At 35.3% G+C, this 20,800-nt stretch overlaps 1 protein-coding gene across 2 annotated transcripts in view; it reads right to left on the bottom strand.

The window, feature by feature from the left end:
• DPYD (dihydropyrimidine dehydrogenase) overlaps window positions 1-20,800 on the bottom strand; it is a 780,991-nt gene that overhangs the window by 140,890 nt on the left and 619,301 nt on the right. For both annotated transcript variants that reach the window (NM_214044.2, XM_021088696.1), the window contains 1 exon segment: window positions 4,752-4,894. In NM_214044.2, the coding sequence (NP_999209.1) occupies window positions 4,752-4,894 (143 nt within the window).

Here is a 20,800-nt window from a genome sequence, read left to right as displayed (position 1 = left end):
AGGTCTGGGACTAACAGACTAAACATTAAAATAAGCCAGTGTTAATTTATTAATATTTTCAAACAGTTTTAAGGGGGAATTATTCAAGTTGTTTATTTATAGTCCCTTTCATGGGTAACTAATTGACAGCGAGAAACAAACTTCTTTTTCAGAGTAGCCCTTCAAAATATTTAAGAACTTAAGAGTTTATTAAGATTTCAGGAATGTAATTTAACATAGAGGTATTTACAAATTTCAGTAACTGAAATTTACTAATAATTTTCATTTAGATTTTTTTATAGCTCTAACTTGCATATTTTAGCTATCAAGAGCCTATCAAAGAAGATGAAAAATAAGATTTCAAAGACACTTTCAGAAGCCAGTGAAGTTGACTGACAAAGTAAGAAGAGTAGCTACCCAAGAATACAGACCCATAATTAATTCTGAACCTTATTCTTGGCCAAAATATTGTACCTAGTTCTGCTGTAATGGTCATTTTTACTCGAAAGTTGTACCAGGGAAATGATCTGGAATACTCAATTACTCTCTAGCTAACTCCTTGGTTTTTATATTTGATATTCATGGAGGCATTTTTAAGGTAGGGTTTTTGGATGCTTTACCACTGAAATGTTAAAATCCTTGTGAAAGCAAGTTATAGAATAAGGTAATAAAAATAAACAGTGCCAAGGAGAAATGATACATCCCAAAAAAGGCTAAAAAGGCTTTAAAAAGTGAAAATTTCCCACGAAAATGCAATCTGCAGCTCTAAAAGGCATTTTCCATTTATAAACCACGATAGTCTAAAATATTTTGTGATTTTTATATTTCAGTTAAACTCTTAATTAGCAAAAATTTAAGTAAGTTATACTACAATATCACTTACTTAAATATAATACAATACCTCATTCAATAAAATTTTCCTGATTCCCTACCTTCAGTTTTTTTATACAAAAGTTATCTTTTCATGGAGACCTCTTTTTTTCCCCACAAGCTTTTATCATCTTACACATGAGATAATACACTTATATTTCACATTTATTATGTCTTTGCCTTCACTGTAAGCCCCATGAGGTTGTGGACTTTAGCCTGTTTTATTCACAGAAATAAGTATTCCAAATTCCTAGAGTAGTGCGAGGCATGTAAATTCTCAAAAAATATTTACTGAATGAATAAATGAATGAATGATTATCTGTGACGGATACTGATTAACAAGAAAGGTGTGTTCTCTCACACCAAACTTATGAAAAAAATTTCAGCTTTCCATTTTTGAAATCTCGGTACTTTTTCTAAAGCCACATAGAAAGTCATGGTTATCAAATTCATTTAAAACTGAATTTGAGGGAGTTTCCCTCATGGCTCAGCAAAAACGAATATGACTAGCATCCATGAGGACGCATGTTTGATCCCAGGCCTTGCTCAGTGGGTTAAGGATCCAGCATCGCCATGAGCTGTGGTGTAGGTCAAAGATGTGGCTCTGATCCTACATTGCTGTGGCTGTGATGTATGCCCACAGCTGTAGCTCCGATTAGACCCCTAGCCTGGGAACCTCCATATGCCACTGGTGCACCCTAAAAATGCAAAAAACAAACAAACAAAAACCTGAATTTCAGCTTGCTACTTTGAATAGAAATGCTTATTTCAATAGTGAACTCATCTATCTACTTTATATATGTGCATCAGGAAAATCAGAATCAAAATACTTATTTGTATCACTATTTTTGTACCTATTACTTTCTCTTTCAATACTCCAGTATTATCAGCACCATCACACTGATATTTAGATACATTTCATGTGTCTGATCATACCTGGTAAAGTATGCATCTTATCAGTACATACTTACATCTGAGTAGAAATAGAAAGATAATTTAATAGCATTCCACCTTAAGATATATAAGTGGATGAGTTCTTCAGGGGAAATATTATAGAGCCAGGGAACAAACAGCCAAAAAGATGACAGAGTGATGATAGAGGGAAATAGGGCCTTGAGAGGCACACAAAAATTGAACTAACTACTGAAGGGATGGGAAATTTTTTTAAAAGATGAATAAAAATTGATGCTCACCAGTTCCCAAGACCAAGCTAATATTAAACATTGTGAATTTGAAGTAAATTTGATTGGCAGAGTTACCTGAATTTCTCTAATAATATTCAGCAGCCCAGAAGTAAAGAAATAAAAGATTAGATTAATCCAGGACTAGGGAATGGAACAGGGTAAAATCCACTGGAAGAGAAATAGAAATGTTATACATTCTTCCATTCAAATGCCAAGCCAAAATTGTAAATTCAAGGATTTTCCCACTCATAACTCTCCTAAATATATCTTAACACTTATTTTAATTCACACTTTAGCTAAAATTGGTTTAAAAAATACTTCCTGGCTGAATAAAAACATGACTCAAGCTAATGATACATAATCTGTAATTTACTACCAATAAAAGCCTATGTGTAGAACTTTACATTTTTAACAGATCCATTGAGAAAGTCTCTGGAAAGTCTCTGGGCCATTCCTAGCCAGAACTTAAGGGGCAGTGCTCTGGCAACCACTCTTTAATTCTCTGTTGACCCCCTTATCCTCTCTTTATAATCTGGTAAAAAAAATCATAAAAGTATATTCATTAACAAATTCATTCAACAAATATTTAATGTGTTTCTGCTATACACCAATCAATACAACAGGTAACCAGTGTTTTATGATGGGGCCTGGTATCAAGGGCTAAACTGAGCCAAACAGATTTCCTCTTCTGAAAATCCAAACCAAAAGATATTAAGCTGGTGAGGTATTTCATGTAGAAGCTACAGCTGACAGACCACCTGTACGGTGGGCCCATGGTCACCATGTGCTAAGAGAAGTTCAAAGGAGGCAGAATCAAGGAGTAAGGCTTGGAGAGAAAGGAGTGGACAGAACTATAGATTCCTTTGATGGAGAAATCACATGGCTCACAAAAGAGAGATGGAGACAATCTCTGCCCAGAACTGTCCCACTGATTCTTGCAGACCCCACTTCCATTCATATACAGATTACAACAGGATTCGTTTTCTTCAGGTAGTTTGAGTGATTCTCTGCTTCTCCACTCTATAGCAGTGTGTATATATCCATCCCAAACCCCTGATGCATCCCCCCCAATATTTCCCTTTGGTAAACACAAGTTTGGTTTCAAAATCATAAGTCTGTTTCCATTTTGTAAGTTCTCTTGTATCATTTTTAGTAGATTCCACTTATTAGTGATATATGATATTTGTCTTTCACCGTCTATTTCATTTAGTTTGGTAATTTCTAGGTCCATCCATGTTGCTGCAAATGGCATCATTTCATGCTTTTTTATGGCTAATATTCCATTGTATATATGTACCACACATCTTCTTTATTCAACTCTCTGTCGATGAACATTTAGGTTGCTTCCATGTCTTGGCTATTTTAAATAGCGCTGCAATGAATATTGGAGTGTATGCATCTTTTTGAATTATGGTTTTCTCCAGATATATGCCAGGAGTGAATCATATGGTAGTTCTATATTTATAGGAACCTCCACACTGTTCTCCATAGTGGTTGCACCAGCTTACATTCCCACCAACAGTGTAGGAGACATAACAGGATATTAACTCTGACTGTCAAATTGGCAACACAAGATATTGTACTTTAATTTCCCGCCAGATAATATAAGTGATACTAAACACTCTGCTTCCAATTACCAGCAATGCAAGGTAGTAAGAAGCCACATTAAAGCAGGAATACCTCAGAGGTCACAGCCTAGTCATCATATGGAAAATTTTACCCTGGGCCAGGTCAGATCATCCAACCTGCATATCTGGTCCCTGAGAGAAATGCTTATGCTGTAATGTGCTGAGGCATTGTACTGGGTTTATGCATTATAATATAAAAAGCAAGTGTAGGCATTCCCGTCGTGGCTCAGCAGAAACAAATCTGACTAGCATCCATGAGGATGCATTTTTGATCCCTGGCCTCGCTCAGTGGATTAAGGAGCTGTGGTGTATTTCGCGGATGTGGCTCAGATCCTGTGTTGCTGTGGCCATGGCATGGACCAACAGTTACAGCTCCGATTTGACCCCTAGCCTGGGAACCTCCATATGCCATGGGTGCGTTCTAAAAAGACACACACATAAACACATAAAAGCAAGCAAGTGTATAAATAATGAAAATTAAGTAATTTCCCAGTTATTTGAGGGGGCTATTAAGAGTATAATGGACTACATCTCAAAGTATCCCTTTATGAAATCAATGGATGAATTTCCCTCAGCTTTGTACCACAAGAAGGTAAATAATTTGTTTGTATATTTTGCAAACTATGAGGCCAGTGATTTCCTTGCTTTGGCTACCAGGAAGCTGAATCAAGCTTGTTAATCCCTCTAGTACCTTGTGGACACAGACTTTATCTATTGGCCTTACCTTTGACCACTTTTATTTTTCAATGAAGATTTTACTTTAACCCAGATTTCCTCATATATTTGCTTTTTATCCAGTAGTACTGTATGCATTTTGGTACCTGATCTCATTGATTTTAGAAACAAATAGGTGAACAAATACATTTAACCCCCCCCCCCAAATCAGAGGGTCTGTAAAGCTCTTAACAAGACAGGCAGTGAACCACAGATTTGCTCTCAACTCCTAAGAGAAACTTAATGAGTGCTGCCTTTTTGAGCTCACATGGCCTCTTTCTCAAAAAAAGAGAATTACAAGAATTTGTTGTCACATAATTTACACTCTATTTGTTAGACAGAGCTTTTTGCAGGGACAGACAAACACAAGTCCTACCTGGAGGACCGAAGCACCACTGTGGAGAAACTGAAGTCCACTTTCAGCTGAGTCAATTCCACCAGTAGCCAAAATGGGAAATCCAGGCAAAGCACGAGCAATGGTGGTCACAGCTCTCAAAGCAATTGGTCTGATGGCCGTGCCTAGAGAAAATGAGAATGATCAATGGTTAGCACATTGGCCACTGGAGCATGTTGCCTTATAATCACTCTTGTGATGGCGGTGTTGTACTAGAGAACATTCAAATTTCTTTATCTCTACTTCGGATATATACATACGCAGTATAATATATAAACACTGTTATGTTTCAAAATATGTTAATTTGTAAATGGTTGTGTACTTATTTTAAGGATTTTGATACTATTATTGCATGCAGGCATGTTATGCAAGTGGGTATAGTGGCTCTAGAACTCTTGCATAAAATACATACACATTACAATTTGATATACAGAAATGTGTAAAAGATTGTATGGAATGCTCAAGCATCTGTTTTAAAAAGAACAAGGAATAGCAGATTCTGTAAAGAAGAAACAATCACACACAGTGCATAAACAGACATACAGCTCTGTTATGTTTCTGTGAAGTATAAAGCAGCTGGTGTGAATAGAGATACTGCAAAAACAAGCAAGGTGCTGATGAACTTACAAATTCCATATTGAATTTTACATGTATTTCCCCAAATCTGATGAATCACAGAGAGCCTAATCTAATTTTTCATACATTAGAAAATTTCAATCAAGTTAAAGAGAATTTACTAGAATTCAGTAATTAGAGAGTCTGCATTTAATTTTTTATACTTTATGTAACCAAAAATTACCCATACATTATTTACTAATTTTTTTAAGTCTTTCTGTCTTTTGAGGGCCACACTGTGGCATATGGAGGTTCCCAGGCTAGGGGTCCGATTGGAGCTGTAGCTGCTGCCTACACCACAGCCACAGCAACGCGGATCCGAGCCAGCTGCGTCTGCAACCTACACCACAGCTCACAGCAATGCCAGATCCCTAACCCACTGAGCGAGGCCAGGGGTTGAACCCTCGTCCTCATGGATGCTAGTGGGGTTCGTTAACCACTGAGCCACGGTGGGAACTCCCTATTCACTAATTGTAATAAAGGCTGCATTGATGGACAGGACACTCTGAGGTCATATTTTTATATGGTTACACTGTACTAAGGCTGCTTTGGACTCTCAAGGGTTAACACCACCTGGAGTAAATTAATGCTTTCATAACATCATAATATAACTGGCTACTTCTGATGTACACTCATAAGTCAATGGTTTTTTTTGAAGGTATTTTCTGAGTAAAAATAGTTTTGTTTGTGCAAAACTGTGGCATCCATCAAAGCAGGGCTCCACAAACAATAAAACAAGCAAATGGTAAAGTAAGCCTCAGGTGTGAGGATGCTGACACCCCCCTCCCCAGCACCAGCACCCTAACCCCCACTCTCAATAGACATTCTTTCACATCCATGAAAATCAGTGGTTTTCTTTTGATCGTGTTCATTTCAGATGAAGCTGAATTTATGTGGAACTAATGCTTTTGCGCTCAACACCAAAAATGCTTGTGGAAATGACTGTTTCTTCCCCACCTAAAAAAGCTTCCTCTAGACCATAGTGTTTCAGTAAGAATGTAGACTGCTGACCCCTCAGAATTCCATAATTGACATTTAAATACAAGGCGGTAAGTTAGGGCAAAGTAGAAACTGAGTATCAGGATACTATTTCTATTTCAAAATGTTTATCAGTGACTTCTTAGTCTATATGTTTTAATCATAAAAAAAAATCTAACAGAGTGGCAGGAGAATGCATAGCAAGAATTCACACACACACACACACACAAATTTATAGACACGTATCTTTAGCTATACTAAAAAGAAACCCAAGAGTAAACACTGAAGAGAAGCGTTTTTAAGAAAATCTGTTAACTTAAATAAACCTTTTAGACAGACGTACAGCTATCTTGGCATAATATAACTGACAAGTTCAATATATACTAAGTTGATGGCTCCTTTACACACATGTTACTTTGAAGTAATAAAGAAATATTGGGATTCCTTTTTTTTTTTTTCTTATTTAGCTAACCCTAGAGAGTAAAGCAAATTTGAGCTACGCAGATAAATAATTTATTTCTAAGTGCACTGTTAGAAGACTATCATTAACACTAAGGGGTAAAATTTCAAAGTGGTACACAGGGATTTGGCCACATATTCCAATTGATATTAATGGACAGCAAACGGCAAAATCCCAGAACACAGCTTTGAAAATTTAACTAGTTACATTTAAAGGGCAACATTACTACACAGGTGTTAAAAAACATTAGCAAATTCTCCCTGGCATTTGAAGATGTTCAATTAGGTCAATAAGACATTTTCTATTTCATGTTTTTCTTTCTTTTCTAAAACTTTCCTAATTTACCTAATGAACCTGAAAACTTCTCAAAGCAATAAAGGTATCTTTTTAAAAATTAAGAATAATTGTGGTCTCTAAGGAAATGTAATCTAGAAATGAAGAAATGCATCCTTCTGTTGCTGGGTAATAGTAAATTCCAGTTTTAATTTCCATGATAAATTCCATTTTTATTGGTTTCCTTTATAATTCAGTTGATTTAATATGAAATACGATCTATCTGTTCTCAGCATTTTTGTGGGAAATTGGTTTTAAAAATGACTTTTATCAACCATGAAAGGTTTTTGGAAGGATACTAAAGGTATATAAAGGAGCCTTCTAAATTTTATTTCAGTTTTAAAATGACAGAAATGAAGAAATAATAGGTTCAATGTCAAAATAAAACTTTGGATGTAAAGGAAACACATATATCAATACCACACAGGATTGCAGATATATTAAGTAAAATGCATAAAAATTTCCAGAATCACAGTTATTGAGAGAAGAACTTTTAAAATTTTGTAACTGCTATAGTAATTAAAGATTTTAGACCAAAGACCAGGGAGGAAGAAGTTCAAGGCATCGAATGTGGACTCCATCCTAAAGGAAACAAGGTTTAAATCAAGAAACTGAAATCACATAAGCTTAAATTTACTAACAGGTAATGTGTAATTTAAATTAAGCTTCATCTCCAGGGGGTAACCAGATGGAAAATTCCGTTACATCAAGTCTTTTCTTCTTCAACTGTGTGGGATGTGCCAGTGAAGTAAAAAGCCATTCTGCATCCCCAAATTTTGAAACAAGCTGCAGCTTCAAACACACAAAGAAAAAAGTGAACTACACCAGTGCTGACATCGCTGCCAAGAGTTCTGATTTGTACTAAAGTAGCCCAAGTGGAAAAGCTGGTGGACTAGACTAACTTTTCGTATCTAATCAGTCTCGGACCTCCATACAGTGACATCTTAAACTGCAAACCAGTATGCTGAATTCACAGATCTTTGATAAACTTCACATAACACTGGATTGATTCATGGTCTAGAAAAACATTTTAGTAAGCCAGAGGTGTTGAATTAAATGTTAACCAAACTGATTTCCTTTTTTTCTTAAGAATATGAGACTTTATTCTTTTAAATGCAATTTTTAAAATGCTACGGTTAGCAGTATTATTACTCATTGATATGTAAGCATTAACGTATTTACGACTTAAACAGGCTCTTGACTCAGGCCTCACATATCCATTCATTTGTTCATCTGTCTATTCAAGAAATAATAAGCACCTATGGCTTCTTTAAAAAAAAAAGATACTTGTAATTGAATCTTAACAGCTGAAAAGAGCAATTTCAGTTAATCAGCTTGTATTCTAACCATATCAGCGCCCAGGGCAGGTACCTGCAACACCAGCCTCACTGAGCTTAGGAGGTTGTTTCAAGGTAAATAATATAGTTCAATTATTCATTCTGTATACATGTTCCATTAGGAAAATTTCACATTCATTTAAACATCATACATTTTATAATTACTATTAATATAAATTCTAGAAAGAAGAGAGGTTGAGGATGAACTTAGTTACAATATTAGAGAGAAAATAGGGTCAAATGCTTAGGTTCCAATTTTGGCTCCACCGTTTACAAGTAGTGTAACCTTGCAAAAATTTCTTAATCTCAGTGTATCTGTGTTTTTTGATCTATGAAATAATACAACCATAATAATTTAGCAGAGCTGTTCGGAGGATTAAGTTATAGTATACATATTATATATATATATATATATATATATATATATAAAAGGAATTTGTGTATATATAAAGGGCTAGTGCATGGTAAAAATTATACAGATGTTTGCTATTATAACTTGTACTACCTACAAGGACAATTGATTTCAGAGCGAACACTTACTCAGTTTACTCTGTGCCTTCTATGTCATTGCTGTGTGCTTATTAATGCAAGTTAACCAATTTTTTTTTTTTAAAATTGGAGACAAAAGAAAGCATGATGTCTATGGTGATGGAACTTTATATAACCTCTGCTGTGTTAGGAGAATCACCCATATCTCTCTCCTTTTCCTCCTCTCCAGCAGCTTTCATTTAGTGGTGTCACAATGTTGGTAAGATTGACTGCCTCTAAAGGTAAAAATCTCAAAGGCAAATATCCCATATATTTAAGATTTTATTTTAGGTCCATGCACTAAATCATTATGCAAGAATTTTAATGATGACATCTGAACTCAGGTTTATTGGTGGTAAGGAGGCAGAGCTTTACTTAGCATGACTAAATCCTTGAAGAGAAAAGGCATTTTTAATGGGCAAGATAGAGTGGAACACATGCTAATTTTGGGTAACTGAAATTTTGAATAATTGAGTTTAATTCTGTTTGTTTTTTTCCCTAATCATTTGACTCCTAGGACAGCCACTGCTACAGAATTAATTGTTAGAGCTAAGTCCACAATAAACTCCCTGATAATAGCTCTAGCTGGCAATAAAACAGAAATTGGGTTATAATACTCACTCGTGCTCACTGTGTATACAAAAAGAAAATGTAGTTTTAATTTGCTTACATTAATTAAAATATAATGAATTAAGTGGATAACAAATTCATTAGAAATTGAACTTTGACTGTCTAATTGTTAATAGTTTTAACATCACCCAGAAGAGAGAAAATATTAGCAAATCAAGAATTTCAAGGATTTTGGAGTTGAGATTGATTTTTATAAAATACACATAAATCAAGCACCAAAAATTTATCCCTTAGAAAAACTTTAAATATTAATGAACCTAATATACTGATAAATATGTAAGGCACAGCTATTTAAAAATACATCTTTACACACGGATTAAAGTCCTCTGAGAAAATTAGCATAATTCCACCAGAAGCTGAAGTACTAAAAGGATCCAGGGTTCTATCTAGAGATATGAAACTTAAAGAGGGGGAAACAGACAAAGAAAACCAATTGTTTTATGTTGTTATTATTACAGATTTTTTGGAAAATCTAAAAGGGGGACATTTATTCAATACTCTGTAATAACGTATATGGGAAAAGAATATGGAAAAGAATATGAAAAGAATGGATACATGCATATGTGTAACTGAGTCACTTTGCTGTACACATGGAAGTAACTTAACACAACACTGTCAGTCAACTATACTCCAATAATTTTTTTAATTTTCTTATGAAATGGTTTTAATTTTGTTGAATATTTCAAGAAACTTTTCCCGAGTCTTCAAATCTTTAATGTTTATCTGTTTCATAACATACTCAATATGTTCATAGTCAATTCATATTCAATAGCTTGGCACCCAGCATGGGCCAGGCCTTTTATTTCAAAGTAACAGAATGAAGACTATCCGTTTGCCCTTGTAAAGGGTGAGGGGTTGGCAGAGGAAGGAGTGGGAGCGATTTCCACATGCCAGAGAGACAGAGCGGAGACTGGGGCTCCTTAGCCCTCCGGTGACTTAACCCTTCCAGTGCTGTGCAGACAGATGCTCCCATCTCTAGTCTGCATGTGAAGAAGTGGAAACCCTGGCTGAACAAAGAACTTGTTTGATGTCGCACAGCTGAAAAGTTGAACACCCAGTCTCTGCGGCATCAGAGTTCATGCTTTCGGCTGTTCCCGAGAAACGGCAGTGCGGCAGCTATGAAGAGGATGGTCTTCCTATTGTCTTTGCCTCTGTCTTTGTGGCCTGAGACTACGACCACAGGTTCTAAAGGCCAGCCAACTAGGTGGACATCTCAGCTCTATTACGTCGCACAGCTGTGGCTTTGAACCATTTCCTTAACTTCCCAGAACATCCGCTTTCCCTATCTGTGAAACTGGGACAAACGATAACATAGTATCACAGCAACATGGGGAGTGTTACACGATACCATCTGTGGAAAGCACTTGGCACAGTGCCTGCTTCATAGTGTATAAAGGCTAATATTACTATGCAGAGAAAAGCTAAGAAAATTGACCAGAGAAGTAAACATTCACTAGAAACATGTGGGGATAAACACTTAATATTTAAGGGGTGTTATACTTCATACTTAAGGGGTATTAATTAATCTTCTAGGTATCAAATTTAGTAACTCTAAGGCATTTCATTTTTAAAGAATATAATTTGAGTCTATGACTGTAAACGCATATATTTGAGTGAATAAAGCTTTATTAGATTTATAATGCAAGTGCAGTATCTAAACGTACATGTCTCAGCCAGAAACATCACTTTGCTAAATCTATTCTGTGCGTTCATGGGCACAAGGTCACATGTACAAAGATGTTCCTTGAAGTATTGCTTTTTACTGCAAAAAAAAAAAAATGAAAACAATGTGAATAATCACTAGTAGTTACGCTATTTGGTACATTATTGTTTGTAATTTTAAAACTGACATGGAAATATCTCTAGAATATAAGGCTAAGTGAGAAATCACAAGTGGCAGAACAATAGACATGGTGTGATCCCCTTTTGGGTAAAAAAGGGTATGATTATATTTAGTATGTGGGCATGTAAAAACACAGAATGTTGAGCTTAAACTGTTAATAGTTATCATCACTGGGGAACAGGTGGAAGAGGAACTTTCAAGTTTGATATCTATACTTCCATAGTATTTGATTCTTTTAGGAAAGAAAGTATTTATGATTCATTTGTGCAACAAAAAATGACTACTTTTTATAATGTTCCTAAAACAAATTAGGACTAGGCATTTTCAGATTCTGTGCTGTGAAACTTATTATATATGGGAAGTGTGATGATGCTACCCTCTGTACATTCAGAAGAGCACATTTGGTTCTATATCTAATCATTTAAGTAAAATTTAACAGACTTAGAATACATCCAGAACAGGGTGACTGGTATACCTCTTTCTCTCTGATTCTGTCTCTTTTAAACACACACATACACAATGAGATGGATCCAGAGATAGAATAAGCTTATGAAAAGTTTTGTTTGAAATCAGAGTTTAAGTTAAAACAGCACAGCTAAATTTAGCAAATTGGTTTTATGAAGTAGTTTAGGCTATGGTGATTTAGCAGAATACAGGAAAGCAACAAAATGTGTCACACTTATACCAAATTAAGAATGAGTTATATTACTTGCATATACAACTTTAATTTTGTTTAACACTATCTGCCAAAAATAAACTCTATTCCCTATAAAATGTGTGTATGGGTTCAGGTCTTCTTTGTAAAAATGAATGAATTCCTGAACAGACGTTTTTCCAAAGAAGATGTACAGATGGACAACAAGCACATGAAAAAATGTTCAACATCCATGATTAGAGAAACACAAATCAAAACTACCATGAGATACCACCTCACACCAGTCAGAATGGCCATCATTAATAAGTCCACAAATAACAAACACTGGAGGGGGGGTGTGGAGAAAAGGGACCTTCCTGCACTGTTGGTGGGAATGTAAGCTGGTACAGCCACTATGGAGAACAGTAAGGAGGTATCTTAGAAATCTATACATAGAACTACCATATGACCCAGCCGTCCCACTCTGGACAAAACTTTCCTTAAAAAAGACACATGCACCTGCATGTTCATTGCAGCACTATTCACAATAGTCAAGACATGGAAACAACCCAAATGTCCATCAACAGATGATTGGATTAGGAAGATGTGGTATATATACACAATGGAATACTACTCAGCCACAAAAAAGAATGAAATAATGCCATTTGCAGCAAAACGGATGGAACTAGAGACTCTCATCCTGAGTGAAGTAAGTCAGAAAGAGAAAGACAAATACCATATGATATCACTCATATCTGGGATCTAATATACAGCACAAATGAACCTTTCCACAGAAAAGAAAATCATGGACTTGAAGAATAGACTGGTGGTTGCCTGGGGGGAGGAGGAGGGAGTGGGATGGATTGGGAGCTTGGGGTTAACAGATGCAAACTATTGCTTTTGGAATGGATTAACAATGAGATTCTACTGTGTAGCACTGAGAACTATGTCTAGATACTTAAAACAGAGCATGACAATGGGAGAAAAAAGTAGGTATACACGTATATGTAACTGGGTCCCCATGCTGTACAGTGGAAAAAAAAATTGTGTTGGGGATGTAACAATAAAAAAATAAATAAATTAAAAAAATAAAAATAAAATGTGCGTATGTGTGCATATGTATATATATTATTATTATGTACAGTTAATTCCACCACTTTGGATGCAATAAAATTGATTTGAAATAAAAATTTTAAAGTATTGCATGTGCATGTGTCTGTGTGTGTGTGTGTGTGTGTGTGTGTGTGTGTATGAACTGGCTGAAGTAATCCCAATAGTTGTCTTCAAATAAAGGATAATCGTGAAGAAAAATGTCATCTATATTTTTCCCACAGCAAATAAAAGAACCAATGGTTAAGCACACACTATTGGCTTTCTTATTGCTCATTTTATAGTTAATTTGCTGTAAATTCAACAGCAAAAGTAGCTACATTCGGATGTCCCTGTTGCTTGATCCTAAATGGATATTTGGCAGGTAGTGGCAGGTAGGATGCAACAGAAAAGACCTCTGTCCTATAGAAAATACTGGATTAGATAATCTTTTCCAATTCAAAATTCCAGGATACTATGAATGGTAATAAGCAATTTTACATGCTCTGTGGTTTCCCAACAGATGATGAAATCAGCTTAGAAAAGGATTAAGTATGAGTCAAAACGAAATTTTAATATTCAATATAAAGATTCCTCTTTTGAGTGCTTTCTAATTGCCAGGTATTTTTTCATACATTAGCCGAATGACATTACTACAGTTTTTTTTTGTTTGTGTGTTTCCACATTTATAGGTGTGTAAATAGGACTCAGCAGAAACAAGTACCTCACCGCGCAGATCACTCTGTTAGAAAGTGTGGGTCTAGTATTTGAGTCCAGGTCTACCTGATTCTTAATACCACATTCTTAACCACAATGCTCTATTTCTTCCCTATTTTAATTGCTTGTATATTACTTAAGTTACAGCGAGAGAGTAATTTTTATAACTAATAAATACATGTCATCCACATATGATAAAATCAACAATATTAGCATTATATGAATTGCGGGCTAGGAATTAGGTTAAAACTATAGTAGTTAGTAATTATATAACCAGAGAGACCATGTGACCTAGTTTGCCTGCCAGAGCCCCGGCTTATCATACCTGTACTTATTTGTAATTATGTGGTGTAATTATAAATAGCATCCTCTTTTACTCTAAAAGTATCACAGCTTGGGTGATAAATTATAATGATACAATGTGTTCAGGTATTATAGGACAAAGATGACTATGGAAGCAAAGTGAAGTATGATTTAGAACAAAACCATAATATATGAAAAACTTAGAAACTAACTACAGTGACTCAAAGGATGGCATGAAAAGAAAAATTTCTTTAGATGTGTAGAAGGAAATATGAGAAGCAAAAATACATGACATTCCTATGTGATATCTAGGCATAATTAGTCTATACGTTCTTTCTATTTTCAACCTGTAGGTGGCCACCACAAGCTATACTTATTAAACAACTCATTAGTAGCATTTTCAATACTGTCATCTTCAGATAATTAGCAATTTATTTAAATAACCAATTTCTGTAGAAATAATTGCCATGAAATGCCCTGAACCTACTTTTTTATAAACTATAATAAAAGTGTTAAGATAATCCCTGACATTTGCAAATGCCATTAGTTCACCTTTCCTTTTGATAGTGCTATGGCATTATGTTTAAACAATTACCCGATAACACAGCAGTTTAATGAAACAGTACCGTAAGTGCATTCTTCAATATGGCCAGCAAGGACATTCAGATTTGGAAAGAAATCCAGTGTGCAGACATGTTAACACAGAAGAAAGACACATAGCCAAAAGAGAGAGGGTTACTGAAATAAATAATTATTGCTGTTCCCAACTTGATTTAGTTTTCATAGTACATACAACAACATATGTACTCTCTTTGGAAACAAGAATGGAGAGTTTTGTAAATTGATTCATGAAATTTGCTGGTGTCAATTAAAAACATATGAATCTATGAATATATAAAATATACTCATCATATTATTTTTTCAGTAACCTCCACATGAGAAAAGCAAGTAGGGAATTTTTCTTACCCTCATTTTAAAAATATTTATGTATGTTTTCACTTAACAAAATGGTGCTAATTTTTAAAGTACAGTTATCAAGAAAAAAACTATAAATGGCTTTTAGATTTCAGCCAATATTTAGCATTTAAAATGGATCAGAGTTCTAATCTCAATTTCTTCCTTGTTATTCAACTCCCCTGTTCTAAGATTTACTGATGAGAGCTCATACCGTGTTTCTGAGTCACCAGAGATAAAACTCTCTGAGACTGCCAATATTTTAGAGTTATTGGTCTTCATATGACAAAACAGAACTAGAAGTCAAAGCCAATGTCTATACCATTTTATGACTAAAGGAAGTAATTTTGAGAGCCTACTGAATACTAGGTGCTCTGCTAATTATTATGCATTATTTATGTTCTCGCATCACATATTCATTATCCCCCTTGCACAGAAGAAAAAATTCAGGCTCAAAAATGTTTAACAGCATATGCATATAAAAAAGGCAGGGTTGTGTAGTAAAATAACACATTACAACAGTAAAGCAATTAGTGCACAATGTGACCATAAAATTAATTAATGGGTTTGAATTTGAGGACTTTATTTCCAGATTACCAAACACCTCAGTCTTTCTTGTATATGTACTTCTGGCAGTACTTTAAGCTTATAAATATAATGAATTTACCTATAAATATAAATATATGACTCTTTAAAAAATACACATATTTCCTTAGTGAAGAGATTCTGAACTACGACGGACCTAGTGAACTCGATGTATAAACATTTCTCATATGATTTTGTTTAAGGATCTTCAGGGCAAGTGTTATCATACCACATAAAATCTCACAGTCTATGTGTATTCAGAAATAGTTATTTGAAGAGGAGAAAGAGGAAAATTGTAATGGCGATGATAACGCTGATGATCAGAATTAGGCTTTGCACTCGGAGAGCCCAGGGCAATTAGAAGTGAGCATTTTTCTGAAGACACCAAAAAAATATCAGAAAGAGTTCTCACATTCACTAGGACCATATACGTTCTTTGGAAAGCCACGACTATTTTTCCCTCTGAAATTCTGTACTCAGTTTTTACTGTGGATGGTCACACTGTCAGGGTGTCCATGGTAGCACTTGCTGTACCATAAAACCTTTCCTTTTATTCTCATTGTCTTTCACTTTACAATGAATTACATGTGTAAATCTCTGTGCCCTGTGATAAGGCTGTGTCCTCAGGGTCTGCTAAAACCCTGGCTGTACAGCAGGCACCGAGGTTTTGTTCTCTTCTCTGGGCTGGACACCACTCAAAGATAATAATGTTCTTTAAATTTTTTTTATTGAAGTATAGTTGATTTACAATGTTATAATAACTGCAGGTGTACAGCACAGTGATTTAGTATTTTTACAGATTGTAGTCCACCAAAAGTTATCACAAGATAATGGCTTAATTCCTTGTGCCACATAATATATCCTTGTTGCTTATCTGTTTTGTACACAGTAGTTTGTATCTCTTAATCCCATCCCCTTAATTTGTCCCTCCCCCTTCATTAACCAGTAGTTTGTTTTCTGTATCAGTGAGTCTACTTCTGTTTTTGCATATACATTCTTTTATATTATTTCTTGATTCCACATATAAGTGATATGACAGTATTTGTCTCTGAGTTATTTTAGTAAACATACTATTCTCTGGGTCCATCCACATTGCTGCAAATGGCAGAATTTCTTTTTTATGGCTGAGTAGTATTCCATTTTACACATGCCACCTTCTTTATCCATGCATATGTTAATGGGTATTTGGGTTCTTTCTATATCTTCGCTATTGCGAATAAGTGCTGCTGTGAACACTGGGGTGCATATACATTTTTTGAATTAGTGTTTTCATCTTCTTTGGATATACACCCAGGAATTGGTGGATCATACGGTAATTCTACCTTTAATTTTCTGAAGAAACTTCACACTGTTTTCCATAGTGGCTGCACCAATTTTCATTCCCACTAACAGGTACAAGGGTTCTCTTTTCTTCATATCCTCTCCAATATTTGTTATTTGTAGACTTTTCTTCATATCCTCTCCAATATTTGTTATTTGTAGACTTTTTGATGATGGGCATTCTGACAAGTGTTTGAAGATAATGATATGGACAAGGACCCCTTCAGCTGGACCATATCAGAACCCTCTGAGAACCAAAGATCCCTGTAAACTACCTAGGCACTTTGGAAAGAAGGGGCTCTATTGATTAATGTTTGTTCTACTGATTAGTAATCGCTCTCTCAATTACTTGACAATGAAATTTCTTCCTAAAAAAATTTTTTTTTGTCTTTTTAGAGATGCACCCATGGCATATGGAGGTTCCAGGCTGGGGGTTCAAACCTACACCACAACCACAGCAACATGAGATCTGAGCCATGTCTGCAACCTATTCCGGAGCTCACAGCAATGCCGGATCCTTAACCCACTGAGTGAGGCCAGGGATTGAACCTGGGTCCTCATGGATACCAGTCAGGTTCATTACCCGCTGAGCCACGAGAGGAACTCTGCTTTCTAAATTTCAGTAGGGAAAAAAAAATGAGAAATAATTTTAATCAAAAATATTTCTTGTACCCAGCACTATGTCAGCTGCTACAAGGTAGCAGTAGAGGAATCTCCTCTCAGTGGGTTTAAGAGACTGAGTAGGTGTGATGAAAACACAGAGAATGCATGTTCACATCTTGATTATGTGAAACAGACTATGGAACTGATGAAACTCAAAAGACAGGATGATCCAGGAAGACTGAAGTGGCCCAGGAGGGTTTCAGGGGAAATGCAGGACATCAACTGGGCTCTTGAAGGATGGGTAGGTAGGACTGGGGTTGAAAACTAGGACATTTCAAATTCTGGCACGGGCTGGGGACAAGGTGAGCAAAATGCAGCTACATTTGAACAATTCATGTTTGTGAAACACTTGCATTCATAGAAAAACTCAAGGAGTCTTTCAGGTGGGGATGTGGTATATGTAGTGTATCTGGGTGGGAAGGGTGTTGTCTGGGGAGCAGAGGAACAGCCTCTCTTGCACTCCCTCACCTATCATCACCAACTTCTACATGATATTTTATTTAAAAATCCTTTTTAAAATATTGAATTGCCATAAAAATTCTTGAATTCATATGAATTTTAACAGTGTCTGAACAAAGGATATAATAAAATGAAAGAGGTCCAGATTTATTTCATTGTTAATAAAAAATATTTCTCCAGGGAAACTAAAGAGAATATATATTCTATGTACATGTCCTTAGCTGTAGCCTTTATGTAGATCACAAGGATCCTTCCAGTCTGATTTAAAAAGTAATAGTTATCAGTCAGAAGAGACAAAGGTTACAATTAAAATACTAAGGTTCCTTTTTTACACTGTAGAGAGCTTGTGTGACGGAAGAGAGTACAAGTTCCACTCCACTCAACCATTCAACAACTGCTGCCAGTATCGCGCAGTTTGATTTTCATAAATGGACCTATACTCTTAATAAACATCATAAATATTGCAGGAATCTGCAGCAAGCATAAAATGGAGCACAAGATCAAGCAATTGAGAAAGGGAAAACAATTTAATATTACATTACTTTAGACAAGATTTTCCAAAGTGTTATCTAGAAAACTCTCATACTCTGCTAGACCATGGGGCAATGTGTTACCCTAGCAACCTCTTACGCCATGCCAGAGGGTGGCTGTGAGCCTAGACTGGTCATCTAGTGTCAAAATGTGCATATCAATGTGGCCCCTACACGTTAGGGCTTTGGAGTATAAGCAAGGATGCTCTTCAGGCAAGCAGCTAGGCAGAAACCAGAAGCTCTCTGGATACTCAGGTGGTGGGAAAGAACATCTAATGGACCTAAAGAGAACTAGGTAAAATCAAATGTAAATAACCTACGTAAGGCAGGGAGCACAGTGACAAGCACGTAAAAAGCGCTTAAGAAACAGTAACATCACGACAGATTTCCAAAATAGTAAAAACATAATGAGGGAGCAATATGAACAACTTTATGCAATAAATTCAACAACTGAAATGAAATGGACAGATTTCAAGCAAAATAAAACTAACCAAAACTGACAACAAAAAAGCAGAAAATAAAAATAAAAAATAACCTCATAACTATCACAGAAATTGAATTCATAACTTAAAAAAAGCATTCATACCAAGAAAACTGCAGACCCAGATGGCTTCTCTGGTAAATTCTATCAAATTTAAGGAAGAAATAGTACCAGTCTTATACAAACTCTTGTGGAAGACAAAAAAAGACGGAACAATTCCCAACTTGTTTTACGAGGCCTTAATTCTGGTACCAAAACCTAGCATGTGTACTAAGAGAAAACAAAATTATAGGCCAATATCTTTCATTAACATAGACCCAAATATCTTTAAATAAACTGATAAGCTGATTCTAAAATTTATATAAAAATATAAACTAGCTAGAATAACCGAAACAACCACGAACAAGAAAACTCAAGGATTGTTATTTCATTTCAGAACTGGCTGTAAATCTACAGTATCAAGATAATAGCAGGAAATATAGAACAGGATGGTATCCAGAAATAGTCCTCACATATAAAGCTAATTGATTTTTGACCAAGTCAGTAAGTCAGTTCAGCGGGGGAAAGAGAAATCAATTTAACAAATAGTGCTAAGAGAACTGGATATTTGTAAGAAAAAGGGGGAAAAAAAAAGAAACCTTAATTGCTATCTTACCTCATACAAAAATTTTTTAAAAGATTTAAGATAGACTGAAGATGTAAATCTAAAATGTGAAACTATAAAATTTCTAGGGGAAAAAATGCAGCAGAATATTTTTGTAACCTGGAGTTAAGCAAGATTTCTGAGAAAGGACATTAAAAGTACTAACTAAATTTTAAAAAACTGATAAAACTCATAATAAATAAAAAATCAATATTTAACTTTTTATTATTTATTTATTTATTTATTTATTTATTTATTGTCTTTTTGCTATTTCTTTGGGCTGCTCCCGTGGCATGTGGAGATTCCCAGGCTAGGGGTCCAATCGGAGCTGTAGCCACCGGCCTACGCCAGAGCCACAGCAACGCGGGATCTGAGCCGCGTCTGCAACCTACACCACAGCTCACGGCAATGCCGGATCCTTAACCCACTGAGCAAGGGCAGGGACTGAACCCGCAACCTCATGGTTCCTAGTTGGATTCGTTAATCACTGCACCACGACGGGAACTCCTCAATATTTAACTTTTTAAATAAATTAAATAAATTTTATTTAAATAAATAAAATAACTGAGTTAATGTGTTAACTCAATAAATACTCATAATAAAAACTCAATAAATAAAAACTCAAAAAACTGGTAAAACAAAAATAAGAAGTCAAAATCTATAAAAATTATTACATTGACACACATAAATCTGAAAAAAAGAACTCATATATAAATAACTTCTATAAAACAAAAATTACAAGATGAATACAGCTGAAGTAGGTAACACTTGAGTAGGTATTTCAAAAAAAAAGAAACACAAATGGGCAGTTAGTACTTGAGAAAGCACTCCACGTTATGGAAATAAAAATCAAAACTTTCACAAGACTCCATTTCATACTTTTTAGAAAACAGGTGAAAATCATTTAAAAATGATTTTTAAGATTTTAA

The sequence above is a fragment of the Sus scrofa genome, chromosome 4, assembly GCF_000003025.6.
Source record: "Sus scrofa isolate TJ Tabasco breed Duroc chromosome 4, Sscrofa11.1, whole genome shotgun sequence".
NCBI classification, from domain to species: Eukaryota; Metazoa; Chordata; class Mammalia; order Artiodactyla; family Suidae; genus Sus; species Sus scrofa.
The sequence above is the reverse complement of the archived record's forward strand: the minus strand, read 5'-3'. Positions and strand labels throughout refer to the sequence as shown.